Source organism: Brassica napus, chromosome A5, assembly GCF_020379485.1.
Source record: "Brassica napus cultivar Da-Ae chromosome A5, Da-Ae, whole genome shotgun sequence".
Lineage (NCBI taxonomy): Eukaryota > Viridiplantae > Streptophyta > Magnoliopsida > Brassicales > Brassicaceae > Brassica > Brassica napus.
In genome coordinates this window covers 22,227,659-22,254,419 of record NC_063438.1, presented here as the reverse complement: position 1 = coordinate 22,254,419, position 26,761 = coordinate 22,227,659, and the positions used below count along the sequence as shown (strand labels likewise).

Genomic DNA, 26,761 nt, shown 5'->3' with positions numbered 1-26,761 from the left:
TTCAAAGTCGCAAACGTAATATATAACTACATGATAACCCGCGCACATGTGGGGTGAGTTTTTTATACTTATGTTTGTTCATTAAATAGTTTTAACATTTTGCAACACTAAAATCTTTATCAATTGTAAAATGATGAATACAAATGTTCGTCTCTTAAATGTATCATCGTTGTGGAAAAATTAATGTATTACAAATTATTTAAATTATTTTTAAAATTTCATATGCACAAAAGAAAGTTAAGTTTTGCAACTAATACAAATCACCAAAACCAGATAGACAACATTGATTGTAAAATGAAGAAAGGGGATTGGTTTTTCTGCTCTTGATTTGTATACGTTTGATCACTCTTTATAAGTGGTTTTATTTTCTACCTCTATAAAATTGTGGTTTCGTTCTTGTTTCTGTTTCATCGATATAAATTTTGTTTCTTTTTTAACTCTTCTATGAATTCAGTGAATTACATAAGTGTCAATTTAAAAAGATTGGCATCTGTAAAAATCAATTCCACTCTAGATACATATCTAATAATTAAATTTTTGAAGAAAATCATCGGCAAACTCTATTCATAGTTTACTGTTCGAATCTAATATATCAAGCTATTATAGAATATAAGTGCATACTCAAAATATAAATGTCTGTCTAGTATATATTCATCAGTTTGGTCTAAAAATCATCTAATTCTAAAACAACAAAACAAACCACTTATTTTATTAACCTACGCTTTTGAGGTTTAGTTACTTAAGAGTATACCGATAAAAAAATAATAATTTACCATTCTAGTATATGTACACTATGTATAAACTAAAAATTGTTTGGTTTATTAAATGATAAAACAAAAAACTTATAATAAATAGTTTAAATCTCTCTTTCTTACAATTATAATAGCTAGATAGGGTATTATGGAAAATAAATATTACACGAATAATCAAATCACTCATTTTTTGAACAAACTCAAAAGGAAGTGATTGAAATCTTGTCATAATATTCCATAAAAGCTTTTTAGAAATAAAAATCAGGACTAAATTATTTAATCTAAATGAAATAAGATATATACTGGTTCCAATATTAAAAATTACTTCAATTTGAAAAAGTGTATTTTTCGGAGTGTCAGGATCAAATAACATATTGAAAACCACCTATTAAAAAAATAATTTGTATACATAAAAGTATATACCTTAGAGTACGCACATAAATCAAAACCTATACATTTTGTTTATTTACATTCATGTTTTTGGTAAATAAATCAAAACAATCATTTTATTTACTTTATTTAATATATAATTAAACTTTAGTGATATTGACATATATATAGTCTATTTTAATATAAATATTTATTATTAACACTTTCTACTCTTATGATTTTATTAACATTTGTATATTTGTTGTAACAAACATTTAAACTATTGATCACAAAAAAATTAATGTGAGATTTTTCAATATAATTTTCAAAATTAAAATATTAAGATCTCAATAATTTTTCAGTGAAATTTTAAAATTGACATATTTATATGATTTTATATAGTATATAATTTAATTTTAATGATATTAATAAATATATATATATATATATATGAATAGTTATTAATGAGACTTCGTATTCATACGATTTTGTATCTTCCTTGAACAAAAAAAATTAAACCATTGGTCAAAAAATTTCAATGTGAGATTTTTACCATTTTAGTAATTTTAGTTGTTTTAAAAAATTTAAAATATAAAATATACGAAAATATAATTTTTTTATTATATGTTTAATGTGATTGTTGAATTTCTTTTAATAATATAAAATTAACCAAAAAAAGTGAGAGGATACAAAATTGTTATCAAATATTTATTATTAATAATCATTAATTATTTATATATTTTAATCATATTAGGTAATTCTATAGCTTTTATTTAAGGAAAGAATAAAAAGAGATTTTAATGTGAGAGAGGATACAATAGTATATTTTAATATAAATGTTTATTATTGACACTTTTTACTCATATGATTTTATCAACATTTGTATATTTTTTGTAACAAACATTTAAATTGTTAATCACAAAACTTTTAATCTAAGATTTGTCAATACAAATTTCAAAAATTAAAATATTAAGATCTCAATAATTATTCACTGGAAATATTGAAATAAACATAATTATATATTTTTATATAGTATATAATTAAATTTAAATTATATTAATATATATATATATATATATAATATGAATATTTATTAATGAAACTTCATAATCTTACGATTTAGTATCTTCTTTGAACAAGAAAAAGTTAAACCATTAGTCAAAAAAATTTCAATGTGAGACTTTTACTATTTTTAGTAATTTATATTCGTTTTAAAAAATTCAAAATATAACATATAAGAAAAAAATAATTTTTATAATAATATGCTTAATGTGATTGTTTATTGCCTTGCTTATTTATTTTTTAATAATATAAAATCTCTTATATACTAAATCATAAGTCACCTTACCAATACTACTTTGACACATGTATTCTATTCATATTTTTTAAATTACAAAATTATGTTTAAGATAATAAAACCAAAAATATAAAAAGGTAAAAAGTAATACACGTTCATTCGAATAATCTCTCTACAATAGTTATTCTTACCCATACTTCCACGATTACCATGCAAGGTTTGTCTTAAAAAGACTGATCAGGTTTGTATCTCTCTTTTTTCAAATATGAAAAATCTGAGACGTAGAGTGAAATAAAATGTTTTTGTGTAAATGTCAGGGCCGGCTTAGATAGGGGGCCAGCGGTGCGACCGTTCCGGACCCAATCCGTCCTCGTATTTCTTAATAGATAAGGGTTTGATTTTTTTTTAAAAATACATGTATTTTTATACTAAAAAAAAGGAGTCTAAATTTTTTTTATATGAAAGTATTTTTTTTTTATTTTCATAGATTCTTTTTTATAAATATTTCTGCTATCTTGAAAATCAAACATATATTTACCAGATTTTTAAACTCTAGAATTGGGTGTAAAACATATATATGCTGTAATGTACAATCTGCGAGAAATTACATAGTTTGGAATTCGAATTCCAGACTTGGATGTAAAAGCCTTTAAACCTCTAAACCTTAACTTAAGTTATAGTTCTAACTACCCGTAAATCAATTTTTACGTTTCTTAATAGATTTAGTCCTCTATATTTCTTGTTTCTACATCTTTTTTTATTCAAAGTTTTTAATATCTCATCAACTGAATTTTTTTCTCTGTTTCTCTATGGTTCGAGTGTTTTTTGTATAACAGATTACGGACCAAAAATAGTGTACTTGCTTAAAACTTCTAAGAACCGACTTTTGTTTAACTGTATAATGTTTATATAATATTTTACTTCAATTTTAAATCATGTTTAATGCTTCATTATATATATATATATATATATATAAATAAATATCTAAGATGTTTCTATTCTTATATTTTCCAAAAATGTTTTACGTACATGTTTCAAAATATCTTGCTTTCGTATATTCGTTTCAGTTCATATCTAATCTATGTTAGTAGTGCAAGAACATGAGGTTATATGCTTTGTTCTAGCTAGAAACAGTTTAGCAATTGACTGATAAAACTAATCGTAAAAGAATAATATATTTCAAGAAATACATAAACCCAGTTGGGAAAATTTTATAATAATACACCGAACTAAATTGTTACCATTTTAATACATGTTTTTTAAGGATTTAGAACAATACAAATGCAATATACGGGCTTCTTGGTCGAGCAGAGACAAAACTTATCGTGTATCATGAGTTGTTTAACAGCTGAAGGTCTTTCTCATTAGTACTGTCTCTAGTCGTGGCAGAACTGCTGAGTTATCTTAATGGCCAACGCAAATATGAGACATGATAGGATTAGTTTTGAATATTCTATGGATCAAGCTAGGGAAGTTATACTTCAGCCTTAACCGTTCCCACTTCTCCGCAGTCTCATGGGTGAGATATCCATGTGTCTCAATTCCAAGAGCTTATAATTGTCTTTACACAATACTTTGCCTGCAGGTAATAGGGGTGCAATGGAGATAGCCATGATCACTGGTACCAATCATACATTGCTAGAAATAGTCTTGCTTGGTTACAAAACCTCCTTGCCTGCAGATCATTGACATACTACTCTTGGTTTTTGTTTATATTACAATGGATGGCATTCTTGGTCCCTTTCTCTCTATTTTCTTGAACTTGTTATCTGCTGTTGGGAGCTTTCTTGGATGAAGCCTATTGTCATTTTAATCTTCTTTCAAGCTTTCCTACGAATTTCACTATGTTGATATTTAGAATGGATTTTCTCAGCATTAACAAAAGAATAATACATAAATTATTTTATCCATTTTACAAAATATAACATATTTAAAACTAGAAGATAATTCTCCCGAGTGAAGACAATAATATGGAATTAAGATTCAACCTCCCTGAACTAACATATAAACAAATGATAATATAATGAAAGATTGGAGAGAAAAGAAACTTAGATTGATGTAAAAGAGAAAACATCCAACACTGGAAATATCCCTCTAAATTACAACAACCTCTTACTAACATATAAACAAAGGATAATATTAGTTAGAGACACAATGCATTTTGTTTCTTCTATACCAAACTATTAAACTAAAAATGATAAATGAGTTTTAAATAAAGATAGATGCAACAACTATTAAAAAAGAACACTCCTAAACATAAACACCAAGGCTATGTCTAGGCTGTCTTTCTCGGACTATTATTCTTCAGAAATCAGATCAGGGCTCCTTGCATTGCCTCAGCTTTGGTCTGAGGCTAAGGCTGGGGCTGTGCTTGTTCTCCTTCCACAACTTCTTGTCCATGTTCCTCTCCTTGGGTTTCAGCTTCAGTCTGTGCTGCTGCCTCCTCTGACGGCCCTTCTTCCACGGCTTGTGGCTGTTCCACGGGTAGTGCCTCCACTTCTTCCATGGCCTGTGGCTGCACTTGTCTCATGGCATGTGGCTCCACAGTCAACATTGGTATTAGTCCTTCCACCTCCTGTCTAGCTTGCAACATTTCTATAAAGTCGTAGTTCTCAATACCAGCATTCAACACATCCAAGATCTTTTTTGCTTTCTCGCACTGAAACATTCAGAGACCAAAACGAAACATAAGAATCAAGAATTCAATCCAATAAACAAATCAAATAAAGGACAAGACTCTTTCATCATAATCAACTAAACTTACAGCAAAGTCAAGCTTTCTCTTGAGTTCTCCATAGGCAGACTCCGATGTCCCAGTAGCTGCCCTGATGGACATTGGTGTGGCACTCTAGGTTCATAAAAGGCAAACAAATTAGGTATAAAGTTCTTCACAAAATTCAAGACAAGACAATAAATATTTAAATAAAATATTAGAAAAACTTAATTATACCTATTGAAACACATTTCTAATGAGAAGAAGAAGATGCAATAAACAAGATAAAGCGAAACAACACCAACCAGATAAAAAAAACAAAAGCGAGGGGACATGAATATAATAAGACAACATCTGGAAATTAGTCAGTTTTAAAATTTTCGAAAACAGATAACCCGGCAATGATTTTAATTAACAAATGATTGCAATACACAGATATCGCGAATCTATCTCAATCAACATGACAAAGATTGTAATAAATGGGATAAGAAGTTACCTCTCTAGGCCTGTTCCAAACGATGTTAGGTGTACATCCAGGTCCACGCCACATCCTTGACGCAACGGCCACAGTTTCTCCACCAGCTGGAGCAGCGATGACGACTCCACCGCTAGATTCACCTATGCATAGCCTCTTCCTCTCGCTCACAGCAGCTCTAGGACTCGGTGGCCTCCCCCTTTGTAGCATGCTTGCATACGTACTCGGATATGGAAAACCTAGAATTGCACCCGCAGTTGGAGAGATCGGAACAGATCCGTCCCTCCTTGGACGATCAAGTCGTCTGTTTGCCGACTCAATAACCACCTGGTTCGGACCTGTTACAGGCAACTCGGGTAGCTCGCGACTTGACTGTCCCAGCATATCAAGCGGAGAAGAGTTCATCGGAGGAACCTCATATCTGGGAGCGACCAGGTCTGCCGCAACAGCCACTCCTTGCCGAGGAGGAGGAGCAGCAGCAGAGATCTTGTATAAGTTGTTAACCATGGTGAGAACGCCATTCTTCCTCAACGTCTTGAGATGGTAAGTCATCAAAACCGCGTAACTAGGAGGCAGAACTGCGTTCGATCTCTTGATACGCCTCGAGATCCTCGTCTTGCTTGAACCATCCGGTTCGTTCAAGTCCCTAATTGCGTCAAAAATCATCTACACACATAAAAAAAGGTCAGCATTTCATAAAAGAAGAAGACCAAACCGAATTGAGTTTAAACTATAAGAAGTTAGATCCAAACTTACGTCGTCGTAAGGAGGATAGTTTATGGAAGGCTGCGCCTGCGTCGGAACAAGAGCTAACCGAGAAGGAGGCGTTTGCTGCTGGGGCTGGGGCATGAACTGGGCACGGGGCTGGAACTGGGGCTGGGGCTGGAACTCGGGATGGGAATAGACATTGTTAGACAGGTTAATAGGTCGTACATGGTGAACGGGTTGGTTGGGAGGAGTGACATGATCGGGGACAAAGGAGGCATTAGAAGGATGGTTAGGGTCCATCTGGAAAGAAATACTGAAACAAAAAAAAAACGTTTGAAAGTGAGAAAAAAAATTCCACTGGAAGATTATATTGATTATGATAACAACCAAATAAACTACACAACTTACACAAACACAAAGCTAACAAGTAAGGGAAGCCCCTAGAGATTGAATCCAACAAAGTGAGATTTAGTTTTTTTCTAAGGGATCTCTTTTTGATGATTGTTTGTTTTGTAAATGTGAAATATGAATGTAAATAACTGAGAGATTAAATAGATAAAATTGGGTTGAAATGATAGGCTGTGATAGATTAATTAGGAATATGATTTGAATCATTTGACTAAACAATTTCCTTAAACTTACCATTTGAATAATAGTTTTAAGATGATGTTTGACTAAGATTGATGACTTTTTTTGTTAATGTTTTAATTTTTTTTTGGGGATTTATTGGCCCACATTTTTTTAGCAAACTAAATTAAAAAAATATTTACTCCGTTTCATTTTAATTGTCACTTTAGGTTTATGCACATAAATTAAAAAATCATTTAATTTTTCATATATTCAAAATAAAAAATTATTAATTATAAACCTAACTATATTTCTACCAATAAAAATAAATAAACTGGAGAATAATATTAATAAATTTTGGATTGAAATTCTAAAGCGATACTTATTTTGAAACAAATTTTTTATTCTATAACGACAACTAAACTGAAACAGGAATACACATATTGTAAAAGACATGTCTCGTTTACAGTGTAGATAATTATGCACTCATCTCTGGGAAAATAAACAAGAATATATAAGTTACAAGAAATAAATAAGGACATCTATTGCTTTCTCATACATTAAGAAAGTGCAGCAAACATTGTTGCCCTAAGTAACCTGCGTGACAAACTCCATTAAAGAGCGTATGATAAACAAATATAAAAGATAGTTTGTATAAGTAACTACATTGACGAAGTTAATATTCATCACTAATAACTTTTCAGAAAAGTGTTATTGTTAGATTGGTTTTTGAAATGATTGTTCTTGTGATACACACATAACAATGAGCTGATATTGTATTGATTTGATAATTGATTTTTTTTTTTTGCATGAATGACATCATTTACGTAAAGACGCATAAACAAGAAGTGTAAAAGACAATACGTATGGCTGTTTGAAAGGAATATCGACTGCCATATGAAGATAACCTATGTGACAAACTCCATTAAAGAGTGTATGATAAACAAATATAAAGGACGATTTGTTTAAGTAACAACATTGGCGAAGTTAATATCCATCACTAATATTATCCAGAAAAGTGTTATTAGTAGATTGGTTTTTGAAATTATTGTACTTGTGATACACACATAACAATGAGCTGATATTTATTATTTTGATAATTGATATTTACTTGTTGCATAAATGACATCATTTATGTTAACGACGCATAAAGAAGCTGTGTACAAGACAACATGTATTGCTGTTTGAAAGGAATATTGACTGTCATATGAATATTGATTATTAACTTGTAACTTGTTTCGTTCACAAAAAAAAAACAAAAACTTGTAACTTGTTCATTATCATATTTGTATTATAGTTTATGTTACTCTACATGAACTGATTGAATTTGTTTAAACTAATGAAAATATTGACACAAGCCATAGTATTGACCACATATAACATATTACATATATATACTTATCAACGTTTTTTTGCCAAAGTTATATATATCAATGCTACAATAGCATTAATCTAATATGATGAACGCCTTTACATGGATTTATTAAAGTGGATAATGAATTACATAAATAGTAATAAAATGATTTTGGTTTATAATATTGGAAGCATTAATAAAATAGGTCTAAATAAAACCAAAATATTTATGATCACAAAAAATTCTTAAGATATTGATAATGTGATTGTTGATGTCTGTGTGAGGCATAAGTGATGCATTCACATCACATGCCAATGTGTAAACCAAGAGATGTCAAAAAGGAATTATTGGATTCATTAGTTTATATAATTAGATAATGTCACTAAATTATTCAATACTATAAAGAACATATAACGAACAAAAATTAAACCATATATGAAAATTTGAGAATATTGATAATAATAAACTTCTATTAACATAGACAAGTCTGGGATTGAGACTGACTAAACCTTCTATAAGACGATATATTCAATCGACTATAGGATTGACTATCATACGTTGATAATGATACTAACTCATTCATTAACTAGGAAATCGAGAATATTGACCATATATAGAAAATCGAGAATATGGATAATAATATTGACCTAGACAAACTGGGATTAAAATTGTTTGTGATTATACCTTCTACAAGAAAAATATGATATATTTGATCGACTATTCATAGGGCTAACATTAATATAGAGATAATGCTAGCTACAAACTTATTCATTGATATAAAACATATAACGATAAAATTCTTTCCTATACAAAAATAGATTGATAATAATGAACATGTATTAACATAGACAAGCATGAATTTGAAATGCTCGTGATTACACCTTCTTTATATGATAAATTTAAATCCTACCAAATCTTGAATATGAAAAAAACCAAACCACACAGCCGTGGTGAGCTCAGTGGGTTTTCCCTGCTCATAACCCTTCACAATCCAATCATCTTTCCAGTTGGATACCATATCCAACAATCGAATTTTTGCCTTCCCGATAAACGCTTTTTTCATCCTCTCGTTCACCCCTATGGACCAATGATATTTTTGCTGTAAAAAAAATTAGATTAATAATAAGTTTAAAAATAATAAAAAGTCGTTATAATAAAAATAAAGTCTATATAACTAATTAACAGTAACTTACGGCGAACATTTTGAACCACGTCTTTCTGATGTGGTTCGGCGTCAATTTTCAGTTCGGACGAGCATCGGGGAAGTAGCCATTGATCACCTCGGTTACATTCTGAGGGATAGAACCGTCAACCCCAAACCTGAAAAAAAAAAAAAATTTAATTATTTATTTTTGTTATAAAATAATTGCACAATAAAAATGTAACGTAACACAAAGTTTCGTTGGTCGGTCGGGGTCTAAGACTGGTAAACCTTCTCTGCCTGGTTGAGCGAGAAGTGCAAAAAAAATATTCATTCAGTTAAGACATTCTGAGAAGGAAGAGTAGATTGTGGTCCGTAATGTTGACTTGGTAAAGAATAAGATCTTAGAATGGTTGCATTGTTCTGGTCAAGGGGGGCATTCAAGAAGGGATGTTACTACACAACGGGTGAAGGGCTTATTCTACTGGAAGGAATGGCCAAAGATATAAAAGCTTATCTACACAGTTGTGGCATTTGTCAACAGTGTAAGTATGGCACTGCAGCTTACCATGGCCTTCCCCAACCTTTACCTATTCCGGAAGTAGTGTAGATTGATATTTCTATGGATTTCATAGACGGGTTACCTAAATCATTTAGGAAGACTTTGATATTTGTTGTGGTTAATCGGTTGAGTAAGGATGCACATTTTATGGTGTTGGCTCATCCATATACAGCAGTGTCAGTTTCTTAGGTGTTTCTAAATTAAGTTTACAAGCTCCATGGGTTACCTCGCTCAATTGTAAGCGACAAAGACACTGTATTTTTGAGTGAGTTTTGATAAGAAATGTTCAAGCTGCAGGGTTTCTCCTTAAACCCATCAACAACTTATCACCCTCAAAGTGATGGGCAGAATGATGTGGTGAATCGATGTGTGGAGACTTATCTATGATGTATGACTGGAGAGAAGCAATATATATGGTCTAAATGGCTTCCGCTTGTTGAGTTTTGGTATAACACTAATTTTCTTACGGTGACACAAGCTACACCGTACGAAATAGTGTATGGACAACCTCCACCAGTCCATCTTCCTTACTTACCTGGTGAGTCTAAGATTCAGGTGATGGCTCGAAGTTTGGAGGAACGTGAGAACATGATACTGATTTTGAAGTTTTACTTGACTAGGGCGCAACATCGCATGAAGCAGCAGGGGGATTTGCACAGGAGCGAGAGACATTTTGAAGTGGGTGAATTTGTGTACGTGAAACTTCAGCCTTATAGACAACAATCGGTTGTGGTCCGTGCTCATCAGAAGATTGCGCCTAAGTACTATAGTACCTATAAGGTGCTTGATAGGCATGGATCAGTGGCGTACAAGTTGGAGCTTCATGTGGGATCCCAGGTGTATCCGGTTTTTCATGTTTCACAGTTGAAGAAATAGTGGGCGATGTGTCTACTGCAACTCAACTTCCTTCAATACGTCGTGAAGTGGAAGACAAGAAACCGGACTATGTGTTGGGAAGGAAGATGGTTCAAGACCATAAAAGGCCTGCTACGATGATTTGGTGAAGTAGGTCAATCAAACGGAGGAAGAGGCTATGTAAGAATTTCTCTTTGACATTCAAAGAAAATTTCCAAAATTTTCAACATGAAACCTTGTGGACAAGGTTCTTAAGGAAGGGATATTTGTCATAGAATAAATGGAGGAGTGACAGCTGGCATGATAGTTGGTGACGTTGAAGATTGTTACGGAAATTAGTCATCAGCAAATAAAGAAGTGACACGTGAGAAGACGAGTCGTGCTGAGTTGACTCATTGACTCGTTTGTTTAATAGCGGAGTTTGTTCATTTGTTTCATTCATTCAAAATTGATTGTGAAATTCTATGAGTCTGAAACATTTTTGTAACTCGTTTGATCCTTTCGTTACAATCTTCTACATTCGGATTATGTTTCGTTGTTTCGTGAACGGCGAAGCGATTCAAATAACGAAATCAACATATTCTCGTTATTATTTTCCTATTGTACAAAAACGTAGATTGGAAACATCCTTAAAATACTATAATGCGTAGTACTTTGATACTAAATGTAATAAAGATAAAGAAGCTATAAATTGCAGGTTAGTAATTAGGAAAAAGTAAGTTAGGGCATCTCCAACCCTACTCCATTTTCAACTCCAAACATCATTATGGAGTAAAATCTTCTCCAACCCCACTCCATTTTGGAGTTGAAAATGGAGTAATGGCTAGGGTTACTCCATTTATGGAGTAATCTTACCCATTACTCCATTTATGGAGTAATCTTACCCATTACTCCATTTTGGAGTTGAACTTTTTTTATTTATAAAATGGTCCTTTCAATCTTTAATGTTTTTATTTCTTACTTAAATAATATTTAAAATGATACATTAACATGAAAATAGTATATTCCACAAATGATTATTTAATAATTTTAAATAAATAATGAAAATAACAGAAAAAAAAAATAATAAAAATATAAATAACATAAAAGAAATAAATTTAGTAATATGGAAAATCCGTTCCGGATCCGCTAAGGTCGGTGAAATATTGCCCAAACGGAGAAGTCTAAGAAAGAGCTTGTTGATCTTGTGATTCAACATTTCGCTTTGATATTATTTGTATTTGTTGAGTTTGAATATACGCACGAACATTTGGATCTTGTATAGATGAGCGTGAACTCGATGCACCAATTGAACTTGGAAGAGAAGCTTCACATCCGAGTATCAAAATTGCAGAAGATGAAAATGTCTGATTTCAAAATTTTCTTGCTCGATTTAGGAATATCAAAGATAAAGAAGCTCATTTTCATTACGAAATACATTAGTTGATCATTTGGGGGAAAATATTCTAATGCTCATTGTTGAACCCACATATATGTTGTCTTTTTAATGATTTCTTGTACTTTTTAATAATAAATATTTAATTCAAATAATTTATATTTTAATTATTTATCGTAAACATAAAATAGTTGGGGTTAATTGGTAAATTTTTATAAGTATAAGATTTTATTTGCAATTATGAATAAAATAAAAATGAAATCTTTAAGAAATATTATTTTTGGAGTAGAAAATGGAGTAATACATTGGAGTAAAACCTTACTCCATTTTGGTGTTGCACCATTTTGGAGTAAAAAATGAAGTAATACATTGGAGATGCTCTTAAACAAGACAAAGAAGTAAAACATAAACGCTTCAAACTAATATATGTATCCAATGGACTAATTAAAATCAATATAATTTTTATAACTAATCTAATCCAATTTCATATGTAGTGTAGTAATGAGTGTGTTAATGGTTTGTTTATATATATTCATCTCCTTATGATAAATAAGAGTTAACTTTTAAGTGTAATTTATTTACATATATAACAAAAACTTGGTTTTATTTGCGTCGTACATAGCACGGGATCAATACTAGTATATATATAGGATTTTAACGTTAAAACCCATCAAATAAATTTGTTTTGGGTAAAAACCTCAAATTAAGTATTTAACGAAAGAAATTCCAAACTAACCTTATTTAATGAGTTAAATCCTACCAGGTCATAATTACCATTACTACCGGTAAATCTTTAGTTTAGGAGTTTCTACATTAAGTAAACATAATTAAGAGGGTTTTTACCATTAAAAATCTAAAAAAATAATTAACTAAAAAAATCAAAATTTATAATATTATTTAAAAAATTAGTAAAATAAATTTTCAAAATTAGCATTTAATTTTGTTTTTGTGAATATATGAGTTTGATGTGTTTTTAACGTCAACATTATATATGTATAAATTAAAAATGTAAAAAACCAGAAAAAATAATAAAAATTATCTAAATATCTACATGTAATAAAATTACTAAAAGATTAAAAAAAATTAAAATAATAAATATAATAAAAATGTAATAAGAAATCTTTAGATAATTTTTCTTATATTTTCTGGGTTTTTAAACTTTTAATTTATACATATATAATGTTGATGTTAAAAGCACATCAAACTCATATATTTACAAAAAAAATGCTAATCTTGAAAATTTAAGTCCTAATTTTTAGATAATATTATAAAATTTTGATTTTTTATTTTAATGGTAAAACCCCTCAATTATGTTTATTTAATGTATTACCGGTCGTAATGGTAATTATGATCTCGTGTTGTTTAATTCATTAAATAAAGTTAGTTACGAGGGTTTTATCCAAAATAAATTTAGTCAATGAGTTTTAATGTCAAGAATCCATATATATATATATATTATGTTTAGCTAACGGGCCCAATCAGTAAACATCATTAAAAATTATGTCCACATGTTTACGGGCTCAAATTTTCAGCCATAAAACAATGATTACTTGTATAAATGGGCCTTAACATGAGATGGGACATACACAGCTGTGTGCATGTAAGATCATGTTTAATGGGAGTTTTAACAAGTCTGTATTTGACCGTGTGCTAGGAGTGTTTATGCATAGGGTCCCACCTATTTTCTTAATTTTTCTTTTTGTATTTAGGGCCCTAAATTTAAAAAACAATTGTGAAAATGTCCATTTTTTATATTTGATCAATATGAACCCTAAAATTGGTTTAAGATAATGAGTTTGCACAGGGTCCATCTTTACTTTAAGATGAGCTTGGTTTTTAATATATAGTTCTTAACGGAATATAAGAATCCGTCTCTTAATTTTTAATTAAAAAAACTAATAATCGGTTCTTAAATAAGAACTGATTCTTAATTTTTTTTAGTTAAAATTTAATAAACAGATTCTTATATTTTGGTAAGAACTCTATTCTAAGAATCCATGTTAAACATCTTCTAACAGTTTTGATGATTTTTTTCTTTATAAATAATGAATTAATTTTATGAAACGCCAATGGTTTGGGGGTCCGCAAGTCACGACCGGAGACGTGCATAAGAAGAGTTACAGAGCAGACATTGGCTGGCAATTTCCCAAACCAAAAAATCTTCTTTCATTATTAAGGACACTGGGCCCCACCAACCACCATCTCCATTTCTGACTCGTTTCCTCAAAAAATAATTAACATTACGTACCTATTTTGACTTGGGATGGACACTTAGGTTATTTTCTCGGTTTGATTCGGATCCGGTTCAGTTTGTTTAGTTCGGTTCTAGTATTTTTTCAACTGAAGTAAACCATTATTAGTTTGGTTCGATTTATGTTCGGTTCTGTTTATATTCAGTTTAGTTTATTTTCAGGATCTGTTTAATTATGTTCTTTTTAATTTATTTTTTAAATTTATGTTTTAAAACATAAATTATGTAAACATAAACTATGTGAACTAAATTCAATATAAAACTGGAACAAAAACTTTTAAAAAATTCATAAAAAGATAAAAATTAAAACAAATAAAAGTTAACTAAAATATAAACAACCACATCATTAATAATGTCTCTTATATTATTAAAGAGCCTACAATGAATTATCTTTCGTGTGATATCATCAAAAATTCTGTAACAAATCAATAACTAGTATATGTTATACACAAACTACACGAGTACTTATTTATATCTTTACTATTCTATTTTTTAAAATCAAATTTTTTGATGATTACATATTAGAATAGAAGAATATATGCTAATAAATAAATAATGAAAAATACATGGGTTAAGAAATTAGAATTTAGTATATTGGTAGTACTAATATTTTTTATTTAAATAATTACAAAAATACATCGGTTTTTTGGTTCGCTTCGGTTTAAAACCGAACTGAACTATTCGGATTGGAGAATCTTCAACCGAATGGTTTGAAATAGACTTTGGTTTGGTTTGAATCGGTTTCAGTTCGATTGGTTCGTCTTTTTTGCCCATCCCCTAATTTTGACATTATAATCCAAACGATTTTATATTTGGCAGTCCATATCGAAACAGTTGTGAGATTTGTTAGCCTAGTGTTCCTAACAAGTAATGTTAAAATAAAATATGGACGGACGTAGTTAATAAGTTAAAATAACAAAGATCAATTTGAATTTGTGTGTTAGTAATAGTAATAGTTACAAAAAAAATAATAATAATAAAGCATGATTTTTGTTTTGCCAATAATAAAGCATGATTTCGATAACGACGAGTGATGATGAAGAAAGAAACGCCATGTGAAGCTATTAAAAAAAAAGCGATGCAAATAGTCAAACGTACCCTTTATCACACGCCTCACGTGCGCCGCACGTGCCAAAACCCTTTCACCCTTCTCCTTCCTTCTTTCTTCCTTCCGGATCAATCGGAGCCAAACAAACACAAGAGGAAGACAGAAGAAAATTTAATGGCGAGTTGAGAAAGAGAGAGAGAGAGAGAGAGAGAGAGAGAGAGAGAGAGGAAAGCACGCCATACCTGAGAGCTTCGTTCGTGAAGAGTTGAAAAACATTTTACTAATAATAATTAATTATTATTATTGTCAATTGTGATAATAATAAATATATATATATATGGTTGTTAAAATAGGAAAAAGTGGTGGAGGAGGTGTTTGATGGATGGGTGCTACTCACAGCACCAACGTTAATAGTCATTCTCATTCTCGGAATACTTCGAATCATTCGACCAATACCTCTCGCCAGTGTGGTGCGAGTGATCGATTAGCTGTCAGCAATTTGCGGTCTCAGCTCACTACTATTTATAGAAACCACGAGGACGAAGAAGAAGAAGACGAAGACGACAAAGAAGAAGAAGAAGAGAGAAGATTCGCCCTTGTTAGAGATTTCGATTTGTCTAGTTTGAAGCGCATTAGGGTTCCAAGAAGGAATCATATTCTCATGGATCCTCATAAAAAGGTCCCTCCTTTATTCATTCTCTCTCCCCATGGATCTCTTGTTGATTTCTTCAGATTCAAAATTGAAAATTTTAGATTTTGTTGCTTTATGTCTCCAACTACATTGGAAGGAATCATTGTTTTGGGATTTATAATCCAACTTTATTGGTATTTTGATTGCTTTAATGAAATGGTGAAAAAAAATGCAAGCTTGTCTCTGATGATTTGGTATATGATCTGTCAAATGTTTGATTTCAATGTTTCTATGTTATGAAAAGATACTACATTGTGGATTTGGCTGATCTGAATCTGTTCGCACTTTACTTTATATATGTTGAGGAGAGTTTATGTTTCCTCTAGGTCTCTTCCTGAAGATATACATGTTATCTGTAGAAGAATCTAAAGAACTAGGCAATATTATTCTTAGTTTCTCTTCTTAACAATCTGAGGTCTGAATATGCATTTTTCATGTTTGTACCAACACAGGTTGCATTGGAGACTGAGTTCTTTACAGAATACGGTGAAGCGAGTCGGTATCAGATCCAAGAAGTTATAGGGAAGGGAAGTTACGGGGTTGTGGCATCTGCAATCGACACTCATACGGGAGAAAAGGTTGCTATCAAGAAAATCAATGATGTGTTTGAGCACGTGTCTGACGCAACGAGGATTCTGAGAGAGATCAAGCTCCTCAGGCTGCTCCGGCATCCTGATATAGTGGAGATTAAGCACGTGATGCTTCCTCCTTCGCGTAGAGAGTTCAGAGATATTTATGTTGTTTTCGAGCTGATGGAGTCAGACCTTCACCAAGTCATCAAAGCCAACGATGATTTGACGCCTGAGCATTACCAGTTTTTCTTGTACCAGCTTCTTCGTGGCCTGAAGTTTATTCACACAGGTTAGTGTTCTTGGCTTGTGTTATTGTTTAAGCTTTTCTACTAAACCTGAATAAAATCTTTTTTTTTTTTTGTTGCAGCCAATGTGTTTCACCGTGATTTAAAGCCTAAAAACATTCTAGCCAACTCTGATTGCAAGCTGAAGATTTGCGACTTTGGGCTTGCTCGTGTGTCGTTTAACGATGCACCTTCTGCTATATTCTGGACTGTAAGTTAGAGACTGAAACTCATTTCTTTTTCTTTTCCATTAAATTGTTGTGTACAAATGGTTTTCGCTTCATGGCAGGACTATGTCGCTACAAGATGGTACCGTGCACCAGAACTTTGTGGCTCTTTCTTCTCCAAAGTAAAAAATCCGATTCTTTATTTTTTTTGTGTACCAGTTACCTGTTTCGCTTATTATGGCATCACAATCTGAGAATTTTTGTTCTTTTCTCTCATCTAGTATACACCTGCCATTGATATATGGAGCATAGGATGCATATTTGCAGAAATGCTCACCGGGAAGCCATTGTTTCCTGGGAAGAACGTGGTGCACCAATTGGATATTATGACTGATTTGCTTGGTACTCCTTCACCCGAAGCTATCTCAAGGGTTAGTTGATATTAGTCTGTTCAAAGTTCATCTTTTTTTATTTGTTTACTACAATGTCTAAGCGTGATGGAGTTTCTTTCAACTCTTACGAATTATGTGTTAAAGTTTTATAAGATATGAATATTTGTTTACTTGTGCTTTCTAGCGACGGTTTTATGGCAAGTAGTCTAGGCCTAGTTCCTGTTAGATTTATATAAATTGGTAGGAGACCTCAGGTCATAGGTATGTCAGTATGTGATCCGCCACATATGCTAATAATAGTGTTATCACATTACCAGCCAGGGTTAGATCTGTTACTTTACTATCTGTAATAATGATTAATGTTTTGTTGTAGATTCGTAATGAAAAGGCGAGGAGATATCTCGGAAACATGAGGAGAAAACCGCCAGTTCCATTCACTCACAAATTTCCTCATGTAGACCCGTTGGCTCTTCGTTTGCTGCACCGCCTTCTTGCATTTGATCCCAAAGACCGTCCCACAGCTGAAGAGGTAGAGCTCCTCTATACTATTTTGCTCTTCAATGTATCAGACCCTTGAACATGTGTGTGTGTGTGTTTGTGTGAGTAAATACAGGCACTGGCAGATCCTTACTTTTATGGACTGGCAAACGTGGATCGGGAACCATCTACTCAACCGATTCCAAAACTTGAGTTTGAGTTTGAAAGAAGGAAGATTATGAAAGAAGACGTCAGGGAATTAATCTACAGAGAGGTACACTCATCTCATAGACTCATATTGTTTTTATTCCACATGTATTCATCGTTTTAATTGTTGTTCTTACAAAAACTTGCAGATATTAGAGTATCATCCTCAGATGCTACAAGAATATCTTCGAGGTGGAGAACAGACGAGCTTCATGTACCCTAGGTACTATATTATAACAGTTACAATATGTATTCAAACGGGAACTTAGATAAAGATTCTTTTTAAAATTCCAAATGAAATGCAGTGGTGTTGATCGGTTTAAGAGACAGTTTGCACATCTTGAAGAACATTACGGTAAAGGTGAGAGAAGCGCTCCTCTTCAACAACGTCACGCTTCTTTGCCTAGGTACACTATCTCTTTTGCTGTTTTTTTTGTTTGTAAAACTGATTTGTAAAGTTTGCATCTTCACGTCCGTTGTGTTGTGTTTCAGAGAAAGAGTCCCTGTGCCTAAGGAAGAGAACAGACCTGCAGCTTCTTTAGCCGCAACACCCGAAAGCCCTCAAATTTCTCAACAGGAGGGCTCAAATTACATGAATGGGATGAGCCAGACGGGTTACAGCGCACGAAGCTTGCTGAAAAGTGCCAGCATCAGTGCATCTAAATGCATTGGCGTGAAACAAAGAAACCAGTCCGAGGTAAAAAGATCAAGAATCGCATTTAAAAGATGTATATATTACACGTTTGTATGTATATACACTTGTACTTCACATTCTTGATTTTTTTTTTTTGCAGCACGGGGAATCGAACAGTGATGCAACTGATGCTTTGTCTCAAAAGGTCGCGGCTCTCCACACTTGATTGTGATATTGGAGGGGGGAGTGAAACTTCTTGCTAACAGTAGGGGATGATCATATACACATCCCTCACAGGGAAGAAAACAGAAGAAGAGAGGAGATAGCATGTGTCTCTGGTTCTGTGCTGCATACATTTACGAACTAATCTTGATAACTTCTGAAAGACTTGAGTTATTGTCTGAACAAAAAAAACCTTAAACCTTCAACTATTTTCAATTTGCTCAACGGTTCAACTTGTATGAAATGAATGGAGTAATTTAAGGCGAATTTCGGAAATGCCCTACAAGTTTGGTTTTATTACATGTTCACCCTAAGTTTCTGTTTGACAAGTACATGTCCTTAGCACATGGTAAAACATAAATCGTTGAAGTTTGTGTTAAGTACATCTTCTTGACCCCGTATATGTAAAGCATATGTAGATATGATGATCACTTCATCTTCCAATGATAGAGAATCATTCTCATTGACTGTTCATTTTCTTCTTTTTGGTCGTCCCATTTTGCTTTTGCTTTGTTCTCTTTCGGTTTACTAATTAATCAGTCTAGAGCTGGTGAAAAATAATCACTGTACATATATGATAAATTAAAAAATTAAAAAAAAACAGTTATCAAGTTCAAGAAATTAGTGCACACATTACAACAATGTTGTAAGAATATCTACACATCTGAACACTGAGTTTGTACATCATACCAGTGGCGGAGCCAGAAATTTTTTGTACCGGAGTCGGAAAAAAATCAAAAATATAATTTATATACCACAAAAAACTACATGTACTTTAGGCACACTCCATTTTCTGTTGAATGTAAAAATTTATTCAAACAAAAAGCCGTTTGTAAAATGACCGCTTCTTTGTTTAGAGTGTTCTGTATTTTTAAAGTTTTCAAGAAAAGAATAGCAAAAACGAATAAAAACAAAGCTCTATCTCTATCTTTAAAATCTTCTCAGACCGAACCACATGATTATTGCAGTTATACTCTACGCACACTTATAGCTTAAAATTTTTTTATAACAATTTTATTGGCTAAAAATATAAAAAACCAACCTAAAATTTAACTAAAAAATAATTATAGAGCACGAGTTAAGAGTCTGCCGTCATCTTCTGTTTCCGAGGAAGAGGAACATATTTTCTTTTCTTTTTATGTTTACTTGTTTTATAATATTTCTATATTGTAAATTAGTTGGACCTAATACAATTTGGGAGTAAACTAACATATTACTAAAGATTAAAATAACAAAACATATTTAGGGATTTTATATTTTTGGATAATTATCAAAAAAATGAGTTTAAAACTAATATAACTCCAAAGTTTCAATGATATAAAGTATAATTATTTTAGTTGTATAATTAAATTTTATCTTCAGTGTTTAGTAATTATTTTTTTTGGGTCAAAATTATTTTTTTAGTGGGGTCAACACAAATTTTGCTTAAAACAAAACAATATTTTTTTTTAAAGTAATGGGGTCAGCTGACTCCCCTCCTCATATGCTGCCTCCGCCCCTGCATCATACATAACATACCTTTTGTAGCTCATATGTATAGTAATCGTCCGTCATCATTGCGATGTAGACTGAGAATTTTGTGATTAGGAATAAAAATCCGTTTTGCATTTTTTGTTATGGCGTTCCCGAAAAAGGGTTTGTAGTATTCTTGATCAGCTTTCACTATTCGCGTGCCTGACGTTACCTTTTTAACATCGAGCTCCTCCCACTCTTTTACCTTTTTTAGTTTTTACTATTCAAAAAGGGTATTAACGGAATAATGGATAAATATTACGGCTGGCTTTGTATGACATTGTTTATTTTTTGTTTATTTTTTTTTGACAACACATTGTGTATTCTTAAAACCTACTATCGTGTTATTTTTGTCGATTGTACAGATTATATATCAAGACAAGTATGTTGCACACATAAGAAAAAAACTAAATGAATCCTTCCAAACTCTCTTATTATGTACTAATTTTTTTTAAAGACATCAGTAAACTTGTCGATCAGTCAGTCACCTCTGGTGTTTCAAGTTTCAATGCAAAAATAATCGTCCGTGATTCACATATAAAATGATTCCACTAATTAAGTCATTAACACTTCAATGATTTAAAAGATGCTTCTACTATTAATAATCCTAAAATTAAATTAGAAATTTCCACATAAAAATAACAGGAAAGTATCAAATATACTTACGAATTTTTACTTTTAGCAGATTAACTTCACAAGAATGTTTGATGCTCCAAATTTCAGCAAAAAGGAAAATTTAATGCTCAATAAATCAATAGTAATATATACACAGTAATTTGCCAAAAAGAAAATAATATATATACAGTAAATGCAAAATGTACGAAAATCAAATTAAATTAGTTAAAGCCAATAAAAAGTACTTCAAGTATTAAATTGCCATTCGACTAGATCCCCATTCGCGATATTTTATTACACATCTCTCTTCCACTCCCTCACTTCTTTGTGTTCCTGTCTCCACGCTTCCAGCGATGTTCCATCACGCGCCGTCTTTCATTTTCCTCATCTTCTTCCTCACCATTCTATCACCCGTCTCACCAAACCAAGACCCGGTCACCGTCCAGCCATTCCTGGTCAAATCATCCCCACCCGCCACCATCCCCGCTTTCCCGGAGCAATCCGACTTCTCCGGCTGCCCACTCGATCTACCAGAAGACCTCTTCCACGGCATCAAGTCAGCCTGCACCGGCAAAAAGCTCCACAAAGGAAAATGCTGCCCCGTGCTAGGCGCGTGGCTCTACTCCGCTTACTCGACCACTGCTCTCAGCCGTTCCATCCCCAGCTCCGCCGTTAGAAACGCGACCTCCGCCGCGACCACGCCGGAAGAGGATATGCCTTTGCTTCCAGACGACTCGGAGACTTGCGTCGATGGTTTGGAGAAATCTCTGAGGAGGAGAGGGATTGAGCTGGCGAGTCCGAACGAGACGTGCGGCGTGGTTGACTGCTACTGCGGGATAAGGTTGCATCACTTGAGCTGTTCCGAGGCGTTTAGTGTGGATGGAGAAGGGAGGCTCGTTGGAGACGAGAATGTTGATCGGTTAGAGACTGATTGTTTGAGTGTAAGAAACAACAATGGCGATAGATTCTCTCCGCTAAGTAGATGTAACAAGTGCTTGAACAGCCTCTATAAGGTAAGTCCCAGTAGCATTTAGATTCTTTTCTTAAGAGATCATATGAAATTAGATTGAAAATAACTAAAATTTTCTGCAAAGATATTAACATTTGATAATCTGTTTATGCCCTTTTAGTGTTCTTGATGTGTGTTTGCATCTTTATTTTCTTTTGATTGACGGCAACTCTAACTCTATTCCATCTTCTACTCTAAATTCTATTTTCAGAAAAATCTACTTTCATCCTACTTCATTTTTAACTTCAAAACAGATTAAAAATAGATTTGTCCTAAAATGGAGTATTCTAAAAAAAAAATTGTTTATCATTTCATTTTTACTTCTAAATTGAGTAGAATCCAACTATAACTTAATTCTTTTGAGAGTTTTTGAAGTAAAAATAAGCAGCACATTGGGAGATGATCTAAAGCATTAGTATCTAGTTAAGGTCTAGTCCAAAGTTGGTAACTTTACTTAGACCGTTTAATGATGATCTTTGTTGTATAGACATTAGGGGTTTATTACATGAGTGAGTGAGTGAGTGAAGAAGATTTGGAATCATATGTTCTAGGATTCTTTTCTGATCTCTGTGCATCACCCTTGTCTGATGGTAATTTGGGAAAAGTTTTGTTCTTTAGCTCTTTTGTTCTTTTTCTATCTGACAAGTCTGACACATTACGCTCTTACACATTCCGTGATCCCCACGCGTCATTTCTTTTCATCCATCATATGATTTCATTCTTGTGCATCTTAATCACCAACCCACCATAACTAAAAGTTTTAGCCACTAGCTTCTACTTTGTAAAATCATTAATCATTAGTATAGCAACAGATCCTAACCAACATAGACCAAACACTTGTGGTCTTTTTGTTTATTTTGCAGCTTAACCCGAAGAAAACATCAGGGACAAGAAACCCATCGAAGGAAGACAGAAACAGAACAACAAAGATGCACAACAAAGACTGTGTCCTAATGGGTCTCACTTGGCTTCTCGCTAAGAACCGTACGGCTTACTTCCCCACTGTCACTTCAGTCCTCCGAGCCGTCATGCTCAACCAAAACGGTGAGCCACGGTCATGTGCTCTCGGCGGTGACGGCATGCCTTTAGCTGTTGACTCTTCCGAATTCTCTAACGGCTCATCAACTTTAATTCAGTACCCGTACCACTTGGTCCACTTCTTACTTTACAGCGTCATCACATTGGTCTTGCTGGGGTCGTGGTGACTCACGCTGACGTGGGTTCGGATTTGGTTGTGACAAGGCGTTACGTGATTGGCTCAGAAGTTAAGTGAAAATTCAGATAGAGAGGAGTGATAGGATGGGATTTGTCATTCTGTCTTTGTACATTAGTTTTGCTTTTGATGTCCTTGTCGTTGTTGTTGTAGTCATTTTGTTAAGAAAAAAATCGTATTGTTTTCACAAATTAATTTTAAAAATTATGATTCACAATTTTCAGCTATGTTTTCAGTAACATCAAAGTATAAGAGGGCAATGCAATCAATCAAATAACTTTTTTGTCGAAGGGAAAAATAAAAGGTTAGATAAAACAATCAAAAAACTATAAGAATAATAGAGAGAGGCATGTGAGTGATGGGGTCGAGGTGGTGTGGCTGGTTTTGAGAGAGAGGCAGAGAGACTTGTGACAGCTTTGTTGTTATGTTTCCTTATCTTCTCTCTAACCACGCAAAGCTATACATATGATAATTGATAATGCGACCAAGAGTTGTGAAGCCCCACGACTGATATTTTTATTTTCTTACTCACTTCTCGATGATATGTTCCCTTCACAATGTTCCCAAACGATATTTCATAAAACTTCTGGTGTGTATTTAGACAAAGAATCTACTAATGCCAAATGGAGCTGGCTAGGGATTCATTGGATCGGCTTTAAAGCAGATAGTGCTGGTTTGAGCTCAAATAACTAGCTCATGGGCCTTTATTTTCTTCTTATTGGTGAAAGCATAAATTATGACATAGATTCTTTTTATTTTGAGTCATCTCCAACCCAACCCTATTTTCTCTTTAATATTTTCCTATAAAATAGTAATTTTATTATATGTTAATTTTTTCTCCAATGATATGACTCTACAATAGAATTACCTATTATAAAAAATATAAAGTAAAAATAGAATTGCATTGGAAATGGTCTAATTGTGACATGAATTCTAGTTTTCACTTTTGTTGCCACATTTTAAACCTTTTCTCATTTTAGATGAAGAGCATAAATTTTAATACAGTTTAGATACCTTTCATTTATTTCATTGACATGTAATTTGTGTTAAAAAGTGATAAAAAGACAAATCAATGTAACATTCGTGTTAATTTTCAGTAAGAATGCTTTATGTCAAATGAAAAACATGAACTCCATTATCCTTGTCTCTATCAACTCTAATGACATTGTTTGGTGTAATTAAATCCTTTTTTTTTCTATACAAATTCTTGTATGTGACATGAGAAGTACTTTTATGTGATAATGATCATTCAATTCTTAAAATTGCAGCTAACTAGTTTAAGATTAGATATTAATTTTAATAATAATGTTAAACATATTATAAATATTAAATAATTTAAAATGCTCAAAAACATAGTGCTGTACAGTCAAGTCAAAATTTTATTTTTTACTATTAAAGATTGAAAATTTTCTTTAAAAACTAATTTGATTAAATATTGTATGTGTATTTTTAGTTTTTTTTTTTAAGTTTTTGTTGAGTTTTTTTTTGTGGTCAACGTTATAGCCTAATCGTATTTGATTCATCTGATTTTTCTATCTCAAATGCTTTTTTGACCACCTATTTGATTAGTTCATATATGTGTTGAATTTTAGTTATTACTTTTTAAAAATTTCATTATATATTATAACATCTTTACCAAAAAATGATAAACATATTGCACTTCAGTGTCTATTAAATCATCACTCTCCAACAAATATTTTAGGTAAAAGAAGATGAATTATCTTATATTTATGCTAGCAATAGCTATGTGTTTTGGTTTGAATGAAGGTATTGTGTGTAATATTGATAATCGGAATCTCCCACAATGTCTAGGGGTATGCCTCATGAACACTTTAGAATTTCAAAATAAACTCAATCCACTAATCCAGGTAGTATTCTCAAAGTTAATTGCTCATCCAACAGAAATGAAGTTGATGATCTTCACGAGGTAAAAGTTAATGATAAATATCAAATTTTTCTTAGCGAGATATAAGAAAAAAAAACTGTATGGCGCTGTCTCTTACGATATGGACATAAAGTCAAAAAATTTCAAATAATATGGCATGCATACAGAGGAACCAGTGACCCTTGATATGGTCAAAAATGTTCATGGATTGCTAGAGTTGATGGGATTTAAAAACATGACTTTATTATCAAATAAAAATAACAACAACTTTCAAGTGATCAGGTGAGTGTTTTGTATTCTCAATCAATTTGCAATCTACTTTTATAGATTAGATTATGTAAACAATTGATGAGGGTGTCTGCCAACTTTTCTATGAAATGGTTGGAAATTTTCTTTGTAAATGGAAAGTTATGATTGAGTATAATTAATTTACCTATTCTCTATTATTTTAAATGATGTTTAATCAAATTTGTGCAATTAAATAATGTTTTCAATTTATTATTCAAAATAACTATACCTAAATTTTAATATAAGTATTTAAAATATATTTTTATAGACGATAAATAATGTTTTAATATTGAATAGGATCTAAACTGAAAATTATTGCATGCAATCTTGCTGAAATTATTACATTTTATTTATCAATACTATACTAGTTTAGATTTCTTTTTTTTTGGAATAAAAATACTACTAGTTTCAAAAAAATATTTAATAATAATGTTTACATATTGTGATGTACAGTGAAGTCAACCTTTTCTTTTTTACTATTAAAGATTGGAATTTTTTTCTTTGAAAACTAATTTTATAAAATATTTTACGTGTATTTTTAATTATTTTTTGGTTTTCCGTGGTCAACGCTATAATCTAATCTTATATGATTCATCTTATTTTTTGACCTTAAACCAATTAAATATTTTTTTTAATTTTAGTCATTACTTTTTAAAAATTTAATAAAATATTAAAACATTTTTACTAAAAACTATAAATATATTGCACTTTAGTGTTTATGAAATCATCTTTCTATGACAAATATTTTAGATAAAAGAAGATAAATTACGTTATATTTATGTTAACTATTACTATGTATTTGGGTTTAAATGAAATTATTGTGTGCAATATTGATAATTTACATTTTTTTCACAGTGTCTAGGAGTCTGCCCTATTAGTAGTTTATAATTTTTAAAATAAACTCAATCCATGTAGTATTTTCAAAGTTAATGGTTTATCTAACAAAAACAAAATTGATGGTCTTCACAAAGTAAAAAACAATGATAAATATCAATTTTTAGCGTGATACCATAAAAAAAAGATTTTTATGTCACTGTTCCTTACAACATAGACATAAATTAAATGAAAAACTCTCAAATAATACCGTGCATACTTCAAATGAAAAACACGAAGCCCATAATTTTTA

At 31.9% G+C, this 26,761-nt stretch overlaps 3 protein-coding genes and 1 long non-coding RNA gene across 4 annotated transcripts; 2 read left to right on the top strand and 2 right to left on the bottom strand.

The window, feature by feature from the left end:
• Positions 1-4,771: 4,771 nt before the first annotated feature.
• LOC106393423 lies at positions 4,772-6,614 on the bottom strand. The gene is made up of 4 exons (XM_022720179.2): positions 6,363-6,614; positions 5,628-6,272; positions 5,183-5,266; positions 4,772-5,077 (listed from the first exon to the last, which is right to left on the bottom strand). The coding sequence occupies exons 1-4, from the start codon at positions 6,612-6,614 to the stop codon at positions 4,772-4,774; spliced, it is 1,287 nt and encodes a 428-aa protein (XP_022575900.2).
• A 2,428-nt stretch (positions 6,615-9,042) lies between these two features.
• On the bottom strand, positions 9,043-15,649 carry LOC125608988. The gene is made up of 3 exons (XR_007339511.1): positions 15,518-15,649; positions 9,429-9,555; positions 9,043-9,334 (listed from the first exon to the last, which is right to left on the bottom strand). It is a non-coding gene; the product is annotated as an uncharacterized LOC125608988 (long non-coding RNA).
• LOC106390136 (mitogen-activated protein kinase 9) lies at positions 15,598-19,389 on the top strand. Its single transcript, XM_022719613.2, has 11 exons — positions 15,598-16,146; positions 16,611-17,019; positions 17,098-17,225; positions 17,304-17,363; positions 17,463-17,612; positions 17,947-18,102; positions 18,187-18,324; positions 18,407-18,480; positions 18,563-18,664; positions 18,750-18,954; positions 19,052-19,389. The coding sequence occupies exons 1-11, from the start codon at positions 15,850-15,852 to the stop codon at positions 19,115-19,117; spliced, it is 1,785 nt and encodes a 594-aa protein (XP_022575334.2). The 5' UTR covers positions 15,598-15,849; the 3' UTR covers positions 19,118-19,389.
• Positions 19,390-21,493: 2,104 nt separating this feature from the next.
• LOC111215678 (uncharacterized GPI-anchored protein At4g28100) lies at positions 21,494-23,681 on the top strand. Its single transcript, XM_022719609.2, has 2 exons — positions 21,494-22,253; positions 23,113-23,681. The coding sequence occupies exons 1-2, from the start codon at positions 21,594-21,596 to the stop codon at positions 23,452-23,454; spliced, it is 1,002 nt and encodes a 333-aa protein (XP_022575330.2). The 5' UTR covers positions 21,494-21,593; the 3' UTR covers positions 23,455-23,681.
• The last annotated feature ends 3,080 nt before the right edge of the window (positions 23,682-26,761 follow it).